Source organism: Grampus griseus, assembly GCF_964374135.1.
Source record: "Grampus griseus genome assembly, chromosome: 3".
Taxonomy (NCBI): Eukaryota; Metazoa; Chordata; class Mammalia; order Artiodactyla; family Delphinidae; genus Grampus; species Grampus griseus.
In genome coordinates this window covers 122,055,534-122,069,756 of record NC_139019.1, presented here as the reverse complement: position 1 = coordinate 122,069,756, position 14,223 = coordinate 122,055,534, and the positions used below count along the sequence as shown (strand labels likewise).

Below are 14,223 nucleotides of genomic sequence, written 5' to 3'. Positions count from 1 at the left end.
AGCCTGGAGGCAGGAGAGCCACTGGTAGGTTCTCTATAACCTAAGGTTCATTCTTAACTTCCTTTCATTCAACAAATTTTTATTGAGCCCATACCACGTGCCAGGCATTGTGTTAGGCCATCATTAAATTTATATTTCAAAACTAATTGTTGAAAAATGTAAATACAATATATATTACACATATATAATTCAAAATTTATTTTTGTTAAAATTTTTATTAAAAATTTTTTTCCCACTATTCCATTAGGAAGACACACTTCTGGGCTGGGCACACCTCCACCCCTCCAAGTGCTTTGTAGATCCTTAATGATTATTTATTGAATTAATAAAGGAATGCATGTGAGAGTAACTAATCTGACCACCAGAAAGTGAAAGTCTTGGATCAGCACTTTTCAATACATCTTTGTTTGATGATGGAAATGTTCTATATCCGCACTGTCCAGAGATATAGTAACAACTAGGCACATGGACTTTCCAGCACATGAAAAGTGGCTAGTGCGATTGAAGAAATAAAATTTAAACTTTACTTAATTTTAATTAATTTAAATAGCCACAATATGGCTAGTGACTAGTACTTCAGACAGTTCAGTGTTGGTTGGTGACACGGATGAAACAGTCTGAGCTTGGCACTGGGACCAGGTGGAAGGCTTCCAGCCTCTCCTTTAATAAAATGGAGATTGTTAATAAATGGCTACAAAATGTCTAAATTCTGGACTTCTGAATGCCACCGACAGTGATAAATACCTGTGCACAACGGCAACGCATAATTAGCACTTCAGTCACTGAGGACGAATACACCTTGCATTCTGGCATCCTGACAAGACACCCAAACCAGCTCCATACGGTGAAAAGGTTGAACGCCGGCTATCCCCACGTCAGTCAGGGAGCACTCGCGGCAGTCTGCGACACCGAACTGCATCATGGGCTTTGTAGTTCAACATGCTCATGACGTCACTACCGGGTCCCCTCCGAGTGGCTTATCGGGTACACTTCCGTAGCCTGTTTTCCTCTGGGAAATGTAGTCAATAGATGCCTGTAGGACGTGGGGTTTAGGGGTCTGGGAACTACGATTCCCAGCAGGCTATGAGATGCCCCCGGAGGTACTTAATTAGTGAGCCCGTGATTGCCTCATCAGGTGCGAAGTGTGTGCTTTAGTGTCGTGGTAGGCCTGGCTTCGCAGAGAGGGAGGGGAAAGGTTGTAACCACTCCTTTGAGGGGGATCACCGAAGTCACCGTCGTGGGTTTGCACAGTCGGACGGGCGGCGCCATGGCGGTGAGTTTTGGCGGGAAGAGTGTCCGCTAGGCCAGGCCTTGGAACCCGGCTGGTTACCTGCTTTCGCCAGAGTCTAGGGGCCCCATGTGGTAGCCACTGTCCTGAAGGGAAGAAATCCTTTTCTAAAGAATGGGGAGGCCTTGCCTCCCACGTTTAAGGCTTGGCTGTTGTGAGGATGTGCCTTTTCTTGCTAGCTGATGAGCGAGGCCCTGATATCTTTAACTTTGTAGACTACTTCATGTCACGTGTGTTATTTCACCAAAGTTTCTAAAAACTGATTTGGAGAAAGAGGAGTATGTGACATTGATTTCTCCTTTCAACAAAAAGTTTTTGAGCGCCTCTTTGTAAAGTAGACAAACATTTCTGCATTCATGGTGTTTACGTGTGTGTGCGCTACATTCTAAAGTATGTGGTAAAATATGTCAGGTGCCGGTAGGTGCTATAAACAAAAAAAACAGATCAGGAAGGAGTAGATCAAGAAAGACTTTGCTGAGGTGGCATTGTGGCAGAAGGTAAGGGAGCAAGCCATGCAGCTATACGGAGGAAAAGATTTCCGGGCAGAGCCAACAGTGTGAGTGGAGTGAAAAACAAGGAGGGTTGTATGTGCAAAGGACTGTCATCCAGCGGGAGGTGATGATGATGATGATGATGATGATGACGTGTATGTGTGTGTGTTGAGGGGTAGTGGGTGGTGGTTGATTGGTGGGTGGATGTAGGTCATATAAAGCCTCGTAGGTCCTGATTGAAGAGTGTGATCAAGAATGAATGGGAAGAGAGAAACTGGAGATGATGAGTATGAACAACTCTTCTGAAGAATTCTATAAAGGAGAGCAGAGGAATGGGGTAATAGATGAAGGTTAAAAGAGGTTTTTTTTGTTTGTTTGTTTTTGGTTTTTTTTTTTAAGGACAGGAGAAATTATATAGTGGTTGTATGCTTATGGAAATTGTCCTGTAGAAAGGGAAAACTGATAGAGAAAAGTGATGTTCCTGTATAGAATAGAGGGGGTGAGATCAGATCTACTAAGAAGTAGAATTTTAATTCATTTGGTCCCATTCTGGAGCTCATTCACTTAATTATTGTACTATTTGCAATTGTAAACTATGGGGAAATTTCTTTTGCAAGCACCTTCCTGTAATGAAAGTTTTCTAACTCTGGAAGAAACCTTACCAATAGTAAAGAGTATAAGATAATAAACATGAAGTAACATGGATATAAAATTAGTTTTTATATTATAATTGTATTTGTAAAGAGCAAGCAATGTAATTTCCTTCATATCATAGGAATATTTATTTTATAGAGGTTTTTTTTAAACTTTTTTTTTTTTTTTTGTGGTACGCGGACCTCTCACTGCTGTGGCCTCTTCCCGTTACGGAGCACAGGCTCCGGACACGCAGGCTCAGTGGCTATGGCTCACGGGCCCAGCCGCTCCACGGCATGTGGGATCTTCCCGGACCGGGGCACGAACCCGCGTCCCCTGCATCGGCAGGTGGACTCTCAACCACTGCGCCACCAGGGAAGCCCGGTTTTGACAGTTTTAATACCTTTTAGTTACATGTCAGACTTAGACCTGGGGATTTGTTGTAATAAAGATAATAGTCAACTTTAAATTTTTTGTTTTAAAATTTTTCATTTGGAAAATTTAAATAGTGAACAAAGTAGAAATAATAGTGTTATGTACTTCCATGTGCCCATCACCCAACTTCAGTAATTGGCAGTTCAGGGCCAATCTCGTTTCAGTCGTACCTTCCCCAGAACCTCCTCCTCCACCTGTCAGGATTCATTTTAAACAAACTGAAGGTGCTGTATCATTTCATCCATACATATTTCAGTTAGTTTTTAAAATATAATGAGATATTCTCTTAAAACATAACCACAATGCCATTTTGACATCTGATAAAAAGCACGTGATGTCTAGTTGTCTCTCTGTGATAATGGTTAGCATTATTGAGCATTTACCATGGGGCCAGCACTATGCTAAATCCTTCATGCGTATTATCTCTTAATCCTCATAATAATAGTACAAGGTAGATATAATTATTATTCTCATTTTATAGATAGAGAAATGGAGGCTTAAAGAGGTTAAGGATCTTGTCTAAGTTCTACAGCCAGTGGTGCTAGGATATGGCCAGAGTACTAAGAGAAAGCAGAAATAAAAGTCAGAAGATGAGGGTTTTTGTCCAGCCTGACCATTTGCTGGCATAATGATCTCTGAGCTTCAGATTCATCATCTTTGTTTTGTTTTGTTTTGTTTTGCGGTACGCGGGCCTCTCACTATTGTGGCCTCTCCCGTTGCGGAGCACAGGCTCCGGACGTGCAGGCTCAGCGGCCATGGCTCACGGGCCCAGCTGCTCCGCGGCATGTGGGATCTTCCCGGACCGGGGCACGAACTCGTGTCCCCTGCATCGGCAGGCGGACTCTCAACCACTGCGCCACCAGGGAAGCCCTAGATTCATCATCTTTGAAATGGTAATCGCTGGTCTGCCCACTTCTTAGGGCGATTGTTGCCCACCTCTTAGGGTTGTTGTTAAGATCAAATAAGTTAATGTGCATAAAAGTTTTAAGAACTGCAGAATACTATGAATATATGGAAGAGTTTATTATCTAGTTCAGTGGTTCGTTACTGGGGGTGATTTTGTCCCCCAGAGAACATGTGGTCTGGAGACTCTGGATTATCACAACTGGGGGTGTGCTACTGGCAGCTAGTGGGTAGAAGCCAGGGATGTTCCTAAACATCTTGCAGTGCCCATGACAGCCCCTGAAAACAAAGAATTATTTGGCCCCAAATGTCAGTAGGGCCAAAGTTTAGGAACTTTGCTCTTGTTAAATAACCTTTTAACTAGTTAAAATGATCAATTGTTGGGAATTTCCTGGCTGTCCAGTGGTTAGGACTCTGTGCTTTCACTGCTGAGGGCATGGGTTCGATCCCTGGTCAGGGAACTAATATTGCGCAAACCAAGCAGTGCGGCCCAAAACAAAACAAAATGAAACAAAATGAGACAAAACAGCAAACCAATTGATTAGTTGAGCAACCAATGAAGAAATTGAGACTCAGATTGATCAAGTGACTTGCTCAAAGTTATACAACAAGTTGATGCTGGGGTCAATATCAGATTTCATTACAATTGACCTTTGAGTTTTGAGGAACAAGTTTTTCTGAGAAGCAGAGACCTCAAAGAAGAGCTTTTGTGCATTTAGCACGCTCAGTACAGTGAAAAGAAACACATAGTTCTAAGTAACTTGTGAAGACTGTTGCTTTCATGGGTGGTTGATGTCATTTTTAAGCAAAAAATATTTGTCATGTAACTTCTGTGTCTATTAGCATTGGATGTGGTGCTGAGGTGACTATAAATGTTCTAAAAGTTGCTGTCTCCCAGGAGTTTACAACCCAGTTGGGTAAATATGAGAGATTATTTGGTTGCATGCAGTGGAAGCCAACTCAAGTTGGTTAAAGGAAAGAGGAATTTACTAATGATACAGTGGGATTTCATATGACGCATGACCCTAGGATAGGAGGTACAACAAGGCTTCATGAGGCCTTAGATAATTTTGCCTTTGTGGGCTGCTTCCTCTGTAAAAAAAAAATATATTAGAAATTATCTTTGACAACTGTGTTGTATAAAGACAGATATATTAATATTATCTATTAAAGATTTTTCTTCTATCCAAAAGTTTAATTTTTTCTTCTGATTCTAAAAGATATTAAAATATTTTGTTGAGCCCCTAGAAGTATTGTGGGCCCTAGGCAGTGTGCCTGTTCCACCTACAGATTAAGTTGGCTATTAGGAGTTGTACAGGCTGTTTTAAGGGCCAGGTGGAAGTGACTTACTTTCTTCTGCTCAAAACTCCTTTGTCAGAACCTAGTCACATAGCTCCAATCTGTGAATTCTCCTGGAACCATGGAAGAGTATGCTTAACTGCCTTTGCTGCACTACCCTAAGTAAGGTTGGGCGTCTGTTGCTGAGTAAGAAAGGGAGGGAATGGATATCGCATAGGCAAACTGTCGTCTCTGCCATAGCTTTTTTCCAAATGGTAGTTCTTGCATGTTAAAATTGAAAACAGGGGTCAGCATGTATAGGAATAGAGAGACTTACTTATAACTTACAGGTTACTTGTTAAAAAGAGGATTTTGCAGTAAGAGGGGGCCAAGGAGCTGAGGGTCTAAGTGAAGTTGGTTGGTAGCAGGAATGGAAAAGAGTGAATAGATAGAGGGCCTTATTCTTTCTTGGAGAAGGAAATTCCTTATGCAGCCACATTTAGTTTTATGGAAATTCTTGGGAAGGAGTCCAAATTGCTTAGCAACTTGACTCAAATATGCAACCCAGTTCTTAGTCTTAGGTTATTTTGTTATGGCCATGGTATGCAAAAGCTGGCAGTGTTACTCATTTCTCTTTTTAAATCTTTAAATGTTCAACACATATTTGAGAGCTGCTACAAGCTTAGACATTGAGGATATAATGAGAAATGAGGCACAGTCCCCACTGTGAACAAACTTATAGTCCTATGGGGAAGATAGACTGATACTGATACTGCGTGATTAGTGCTATCATAGAGGTAATACTGGTAGGTAGGAATATATTAAGAATGGTACCTGATACACTCTTGGGGAATCAAGGCAGGTGATCAGCTGGGACCTGAAGGATGAGGTAGCCAGGCAAAGAGATTGGTGGGGTATGAGGGCGGGGAGAATAGCTTGAACAAAGGCCCAGAGGGGAGAGAGGGAGCTTGGCACGCTTGGGAAAGTGCAGGTGGCTTAATAGGCCTGGAGTGGTGATGAGAGGGAAGAGGGAGGGGCCTGGCAAAGATGAGATAAGAAGGGCCTTGAGTGCCAGGTTTAAAGTATGGACTTTATCCAAAGAGCAGTAGAGAACCTCTGAAGAGTAATTGACTTGGTCAGATTTGTGTTTTGATATAAGTTCTACTCACAGCAATTACGATCTGGTCAGGATTTATAGAAATAAAAAATTTACTTGTCATTTTTATTTTCCTTTGGTACTAGAGAAACTTATGTCCATGACTTTTCAAATGTGGAATTCTTTCTTATTTCCTCTCTGCCTTTGTGGCAGTGTTCTTTTAATCCATCATTGCACCTCCCCTTGTAAGCTGACATTTCATCTTTCTGTTGCTTGTCCTCTTCTATCTTAAACTTGCTTAAAAAAATAAAAAGGAATAGTAAACTTGATTTACTAATCAAATCCTTTGATATAAAATAAAGAAAACTAAAGGAATTCCCTGGCGGTCCAGTGGTTAGGACTCTGCGATTTCAGTGGGAAAGGCTGGAGTTCAATCCCTGGTCAGGGAACTAAGATCCCACAAGCCCTATAGCATGGCCAAAAAAAAAAAAAAAAAAGAAAGAAAGAAAAAAAATATAAAACTGAAAATAGTAAAACAGAGTTGACAACTCTATGGTAGATTTGTACTGAATCTTACCCAATTTTAGTACTCTTATTTTTATTACATAATACACAAGGTATATTTAAGATAGTTATTGAAGAAATAGTGGTAAGTTTAGGGTTTTTTTTAATTGCACAGAAGTCCTGTTTGCATAGTACTTCAAATTTGTGTAACCATTTTTAAAAATAGCTGTCTAAAAATCCAGTATATCTGTGATATGAGTAGAAAGCATGTTTTAAATAGTTGGGTGGAAGGACAGAGGGAGACATGACGTGACTTGGCAAGGTCACTTGCCCTGTAGGTTGTAAAGGTATTCAGTATACGTAGAACCAGGGTATTTTCTCATTTGAAAATGCTGCAGAATCTGGAAATGTTAGCGTGTAAGAAGGGGAAGAAAATCTAATTTCGGTTCAGATAATTTTGTACAAGAAAATAAAATTCTAGAAACTAATATTAAGTTTTCAAAACAGAATTAGATTGTGTATGGTCCATTGGTATCCAGCTTTCCCAGTTGCCAGTTACATAAGTCCCATGTTCCACCTCGGCTGTAGCACATGTGCTTTTAGTAGCTGATTCTTTTTCACAGAGTCACATACTGAGAGGGAAGTTCTAATCCTTCTTCATTTTCAGAGTTAGAGTGATCACGTATGTTTTTTCCTTTTATTTTCATCCAAGGGTGGCATAAGGGATGATGGGAGTGTTGCCAGGTAGATCCAATATGCTGGAGGCATGTTTGCCGTTCTGTTTCATTTTAATTTCATATTAATAGCCTGTTAACCATTTTGGAGAGAAGTTCTTCATCAGCTTCCTTGAAAAAAAGAACACGCAGATGACTAATCCTCTCTCAGCCTCTACCCATTAGGCCTCACCATCCTCCTTTGGTGGGCATAACTGCAGCTGGGCAAGCAGGCACTGCACCATCCTATGCTTTTCTAAGTATTCATCTATTTTAACTAAATAGGAACATTTGACAACGGTGTTATATTGTAGTATCTAATTAAAAACAAGTATTTCACAGCTTTTTTATGTATTTAAGTAATTCTTTAGTCATCCCTTTGACGTCTGAAGTGGATAACCCTATCAGGTCATGATAGCCCTAATTTTTAGTCTTACTCATTTAAATTTAAAGATAACCATGGAAAAATTAATCTGTCAATAAACAGCTCAGTTCTGTGTGAACCCAAATTTTTTTTTCTTTTTTTTAAAGCAAGTCTGCTGAAATATAGAGTGTATTAGTCTATCTCTTTTGTGTCCAATAGGAAAGAAAAAGAACAACCAAAGTGGACTTCTTGAAGAAGATTGAGAAAGAAGTCCAACAAAAATGGGATGCCAAGAAAGTGTTTGAGGTCAATGCATCTAATTTAGAGAAACAGACTAGGTGAGTAATAGTTTGTGAAACTCTACACCTTGTGTTTCCAGAACCATTGGCTGCAGAGACTGCTCTGTGGAAGGAATAAGGCAAATTGTATTTACAATGTCTGAAACAGGCTGAAGGAGGTAACTTCCACTTCCTCTATTTCAAATTAGCATCCTCTTTCCTATGGAATCTTAAAGGATTTTTTCCTACGTAAAGGTTTTTTTAAAAACTAATACTTTTCATAGTTAGACAAAGGAAAATGTTTTGAAGTTTTATCTTTGCTGACTGATAATAGCAAGTCATTCTGTTACAGAGATTCATATTATAGTGATAATTATCTCCAAAGGCACAGATTGTAAATTTTGAAGGATTTCTGTATTTAAAGATCTTATTTTATAAATCTGTATTGCCTTGATGTTAAGAATTGTTTATTAGAAGACAGACCATAGATAATGATATGATATTGGGGAAAAACAAAGTAACTGCTGCAACACAGTACCACAGTAAATATATGCATCAATTATAAGATGCGTCACAATTTCAGATACGTTGGGCTGTAGAAAAATGTGCTTCTTAGAGTTGAGGAAATGCACTGACAACAATAGCAATAATAGCTAATATTGAACAGGTATTGTTCAGTATGCCAAGGCAATAGGAAATAGGCCATTTTTTAACATGCATATTCTCATTTAATGTTCTTAGTAACGCTTTAAGGTTACCAATATTTTAATTTTTGTTTTATTGATGAGTATACTGAGACACAGAGAGGTTAAGTAACCAGCTTAAGATTGCATGGCTAGGAATTGACAGGGCTTGGACTTCTTATCAGGACTTTCTGATTCCAAAGTCTATCCTTGCTACTAAGCTACACTCTAATGGAATTTTTTTTTTTTTTTTAAGAGAGGAAAAGAATTTGCTCTACTACAAAGTCTCTGGTGTTATACTTTAAACTATAATTTGAAGTTTCTGTTTGATTCTAGAACTTTGGTCAAATCTAAGGTAATTTATAACACTGAACGAAAAAAGCTCACGAGTGAAACTAAATGATGTATTGTTTAAAGGCATAGACTTATGTGCAAACTATTCAAAAACAAAGGAATGACAAAAGTAAATTTCAAGATAATGGTTCTGTCTGGTGGGAGGGTGGGGAGTAGCACACGGGTAGCTTCAGTGAGTTCATAAGTTGGATGGTGTGTTTACAGGTGGTCACTTATGAAGTGCAGGTGTGCTTTATAACTTACATATGTCTGTTAGATACACTTGATTCATAGAAAAAAGGAGTATAACATAATACATTAAGCAGCTTTAAAAAGGTGCTTTTTAAGGGAATTTACCACATATCGTGTAATTTTGAGGATGTTTTATTTTACCTGAGAGGCTTTGAATTGCTTTATATATATCTAATGAAAGCATATCTCATTTAATCAGTAAAACAGTAAATTAATTCAGTCTCCCTATTAATTTTTTTTTTTAGTATATCATTTTTAACTCAGTATTTTAGCTTAAGTTAAACCTCCAATATTTGCTACAAGGATATTTAGTTCTTTAATAGCCACCTATAAATATCTTAGTTTTTCTAAATCAAAAACAAGTTTCAATTTTAGAGAGCTTTTAATTTCTGGATTTATAAATTTAATTTTCAATGTCTGTTAAATAACTAAAATTTAAACAAGTTATTTATAGTAAGTGTCCCCATGACCCCACCCTTAATTGTAAAAGGAATTTAACATTTTCTTTTTTGTACTTTCTTTTTTACATGATTGTTTTGCAGCAAGGACAAGTACTTTGTAACCTTCCCATATCCATATATGAATGGGCGCCTTCACTTGGGACATACATTTTCTTTATCCAAATGTGAGGTAAAGCTTCCTCTATGTTTAATATAATGGGATGGGAGGGTCTTTAATAAATACTATTTTTAAGAAAATAGCATCTATAGAATTTATTTCCTGTAAGGGAACTTAGAATTCCTTAATTTTAAGCATGGTTTTTATGTTAAAGTAATTTAATTTTTCTATTTTCACATGCTGTATGTGTGTGTGTGCAGGGGTCTAGGTATGTATACATGTTCATAAGTAATTTCTAGGTTGGTGAAAAGACAGAAAAAAAAGGATAACTTTGCAATGACTATAAAATCTAACTGGTATTCTAAAGGAAGATGTGAAGAGGAAAACTCATGATCTTTGTGAAAAGTCAGAATTTTGTATTCGTCTAGCATTTAAATTTGTAGTTTAAATTGAATTTTTTTTCTATAGTTTGCAGTAGGGTACCAGAGATTGAAAGGAAAAACTTGTCTATTTCCCTTTGGTTTACACTGTACTGGAATGCCTGTTAAGGTAAGATTGCTTTTGGGATTGCTTTGTACTCTTTTTAGCTTAGAGCGAATTAAGCTTAAGTTAAACCTCCAATTCAAGAGCTTGAAATAGGATTTTCCAATATGTACTTCTGTATTACGTTAGAGTGTTTTTTGAAGTGAACTGAATTTATTATCATGAAAATTAATTTTTAGAAAACATTTGGAGAAGTGCTTTAAGGGCACACATTAAGGTCTAAGTGATTTCTAAGTAATGCTGATATCTTTTGGTTCCTTATGTATTCATATTTCTGTTTTAGAATTAGATGATAACTACTAACAAGTAAAATGGGCAGTGTTTTGTGCATTCATGGCATATATAGGCTGTTGGCATAAAATAATAAACAATTCTATCATATTTTGGTCATTTTTGCAAGTGTCTTAAATTTGTCATAAATTCATAATAAAAATAATTTTCAATAAACGATGGGCAAGAAAACTACAGTTGAAAGGATTCCCTAAATCCTTGGGACTTGGGAAATATATCTCATTTCTTTTTATTCTCCAGTCCTTTATTTTGAAAAATGTCCAACCTATAGGAAAGGTAAAATGATAATGCAGTGAGCACCCATGTACCCTTCACTTACAGTTACCAAGTATTAACATTTGCCACAGTTGCTCTAGTTCTGTCTCTCAACATACAATACATGCACACTTTCTTCTCCCTTTTTGTATGAATTCATTGAAAGTAAGTTGGCAGACATCATGACGTGTCACCCCTAAACACTTCAGCTTGTATCTGTTGAGAACAAGGGCATTCTTCTACATTGTCATAGTCCCATTATCCACTCCACGAAATTGAGCATTGATGTATCCTTTCTGGTGGTTTTTTCCTTTTTATTTTGTGGATCACACTTTGCATTTGGTTATCACCAGTACTACATTGATGAGGTTGGAACTTCCCACTGTATCACATCAAAAGTCATATAATGGCAACTTGTGTCATTTTAGTGATATTAAGTTAATAATTGCCAGATTTCCTCATTCTAAAGGTAACTTTTCTCTTTTCTAATTAAAAACTAATCTGTGGGATGATACCTTAAGAGCCTCTGAATATTTGGTTACCCAGTAACTCAGTGGTTTTAGCATCCTTTCATTATCTTTGTCTTTCAGTTATTGAATTTGTGGTTGTAAAATGATGACTTTCTAGTTGTCTCATTCTTGTTAGCTGAAATTCTTCATAGAAGTGTCCCCTCCCTTTTTTTTTTTTTTTTTTTTGGTACACGGGCCTCTCACTGTTGTGGTCTCTCCCGTTGCGGAGCACAGGCTCCGGACGCGCAGGCTCAGCGGCCATGGCTCACGGGCCTAGCCGCTCCGCAGCATGTGGGATCTTCCTGGACCAGGGCACAAACCTGCGTCCCCTGCATCGGCAGGCGGACTCCCAACCACTGAACCACCAGGGAAGCCCTCCCCTCCCGTTTTTGAAATTCACGATTCTATATTTGTATTTTTCTCATAACTTTAACACTGTCTACTTGGTGTCATCTTTGTTTGTGACAGTGGACTTATGGTACAGCTGAAAAGAGCTGGGGATGAAAATGCAGGTTCATGTTGTAATTCTGCAGCTTACTAGCTTTATAACCTTGGATAAATCCCTTCATCTTTCAGTGTTTGTATTCTAACTTAATGTCTGTCCTATCTACCTAAATTTCAGAGTCAGGTTTTTCTTTTAAATAAATAAATTTATTTTTTTATTTATTTTTGGCTGTGTTGGGTCTTCATTGCTGTGTGCGAGCTTTCTCTAGTTGTGGCTAGCGGGGGCTGCTCTTCATTGCGGTGCACAGGCTTCTCATTGCAGTGACTTTTTTTGTTATGGAGCATGGGCTCTAGGCACGTGGGCTTCAGTAGTTGTGGGCACGCGGGCTTTAGTAGTTGTGACATGAGGGCTCTAGAGTGCAGACTTTGTAGTTGTGGCGCACGGGCTTAGTTGCTCCGCGGCATGTGGGATCTTTCCGGACCAGGGCTCAAACCCGTGTCCCTTGCACTGGCAGGTGGATTCTTAACCACTGCACCACCAGGGAAGCCCCAGAGTCAGTTTTAGTTGGCCATAGAAACAACAACAGAACTCAAATTGTTTCCACCTTGAATTTTTAACTTTACCATCTCTAATGTTGTGTTTTTTTGTAGGCATGTGCTGATAAATTGAAAAGAGAAATAGAGCTTTATGGTTGCCCCCCTGATTTTCCAGATGAGGAAGAGGAAGAAGAAGAAATCAGTATTAAAACAGAAGATATAATAATTAAGGATAAAGCTAAAGGAAAAAAGGTTTGGTGGTTTGATCATACTTATTTTGGTTGAAGTTTTATATTTATATTTGTCTGATTTATATGTACATTCCCAGTACTAGCATAGTACCTGACACATAAAAAATACTCAGTAATTTTTAAAAAGTAATAAAGCAGAATTATCTTTCTCACTTTTTGATTACCTTTTTTTCCCCTTTTTACTTTATTTTGACATAATTTTAGACTTACAGAAGAATTACAGGATTGTACAGGGTTCCCTTAGAATCTTAACCCAGTTACATCTTATATAACCATGGTACAGTTCTCAAAACTAAGAAACCAACATTGAACAATACTGTTTAAGAAACTACATACTTCATTTGGATTTAACAGTTTTTCCTTAATATCCTTATTCTGTTCCAAGATCCAGTCCAAAATCCCATTTTGCATTTCCTTCTCATGTCTTTTCTTCTGTCTTCCATGATCTTGGCACTTTTGAAGAGTACTGGTCAGATAACTTATAGAATGTCCCTCATTTTGGGTTTGTCGAATGCTTTCTCATGAGTAGATTGAGAGGTGATGTGTCTTCAGTGCATCATATCAGGGAGTATAAGATATTGATATATCTTATTACTGGTGCTGTTAACCTTGATTATTTGGTTTGGGTGGTGTCTGTTAGGTCTTTCTCCTGTGAAGATTTTATTTTTCCCTTTGTAATTCATGTTTGTTTTGAGAGAGATACTTTGAGGCTATGGAAATAATACCTTGTTTCTTTTTTTGTTTTTAAACCATTGCATTGTATACTTTATATTTTAAAGACTTTTATTTATTTTGGCTGCATTGGGTGTTAGTTGTGGCACTCGGGATCTTCATTGTGGCATGCAGGATCTTTTAGTTGTGTGTGGTATGTGGACTTCTTAGTTGTGGCATGCGGGCTTCTTAGTTGTGGCATGTGGACTCTTAGTTGTGACACGCAAACTCTTAGCTGTGGCATGCATGCAGGATCTAGTTCCCTGACCAGGGATCGAACCCGGGCCCCCTGTGCTGGGAGTGCGGAGTCTTACCCACTGGATCACCAGGGAAGTCCCAATATCTTGTTTCTTTTTATATATTTGCTCACTAATTTTAGCATTCATCATTGGATCTTCCCTGCAGCGGTTATTGCTGCATATTTTGTTCTAATGGTGATTTTCAGTTTCCCTCATTCCTTCTACATTTATTATCTGGAATTCTTCTGAAAGGAAAAGTTGTTCTTTCTCCCTCATTTACTTATCTGTTAATTTCTTTTTTATATCAGTGTGGAATCATGCATATTTATTTATTCTTTGGGTTATAATCTAATCCTATTGGGGTTTTTTGAGTTATTGTTATTGCTCAAATTGTTCTAGCAATGGCCATTGGGGGAATCTTTTAGGTGGGCTCCTGTGTCCATTTGACATGCCCCCATCTTTTTTTCTTTTTTCTATTTCTTTCTTTCTCTTTTCTTTTCTTTTTTTTTTGAGCACTTCTATACATTCAGGTGCCACAAGATGCTCCAGGCTCATTTTGTATTTTCCCTGTTTTAGCCCCAGAGTCAACCACTTTTCCAAGGAGTCCTCTTTCCTTTTATTGAAATATAGTATT

The 14,223-nt window shown here is 38.1% G+C and overlaps 1 protein-coding gene across 2 annotated transcripts in view; it reads left to right on the top strand.

Annotated features, from left to right (window-relative positions):
- Window positions 1-1,124: 1,124 nt before the first annotated feature.
- LARS1 (leucyl-tRNA synthetase 1) overlaps window positions 1,125-14,223 on the top strand; it is a 69,861-nt gene continuing 56,762 nt past the window's right edge. For both annotated transcript variants that reach the window (XM_082650141.1, XM_082650142.1), the window contains exons 1-5: window positions 1,125-1,273; window positions 7,925-8,043; window positions 9,794-9,881; window positions 10,278-10,358; window positions 12,503-12,640. In XM_082650141.1, coding sequence (XP_082506267.1) covers window positions 1,268-1,273; window positions 7,925-8,043; window positions 9,794-9,881; window positions 10,278-10,358; window positions 12,503-12,640 — 432 coding nt within the window. In that variant the 5' untranslated portion in view covers window positions 1,125-1,267. The remainder of the gene's footprint in view (window positions 1,274-7,924; window positions 8,044-9,793; window positions 9,882-10,277; window positions 10,359-12,502; window positions 12,641-14,223) is intronic.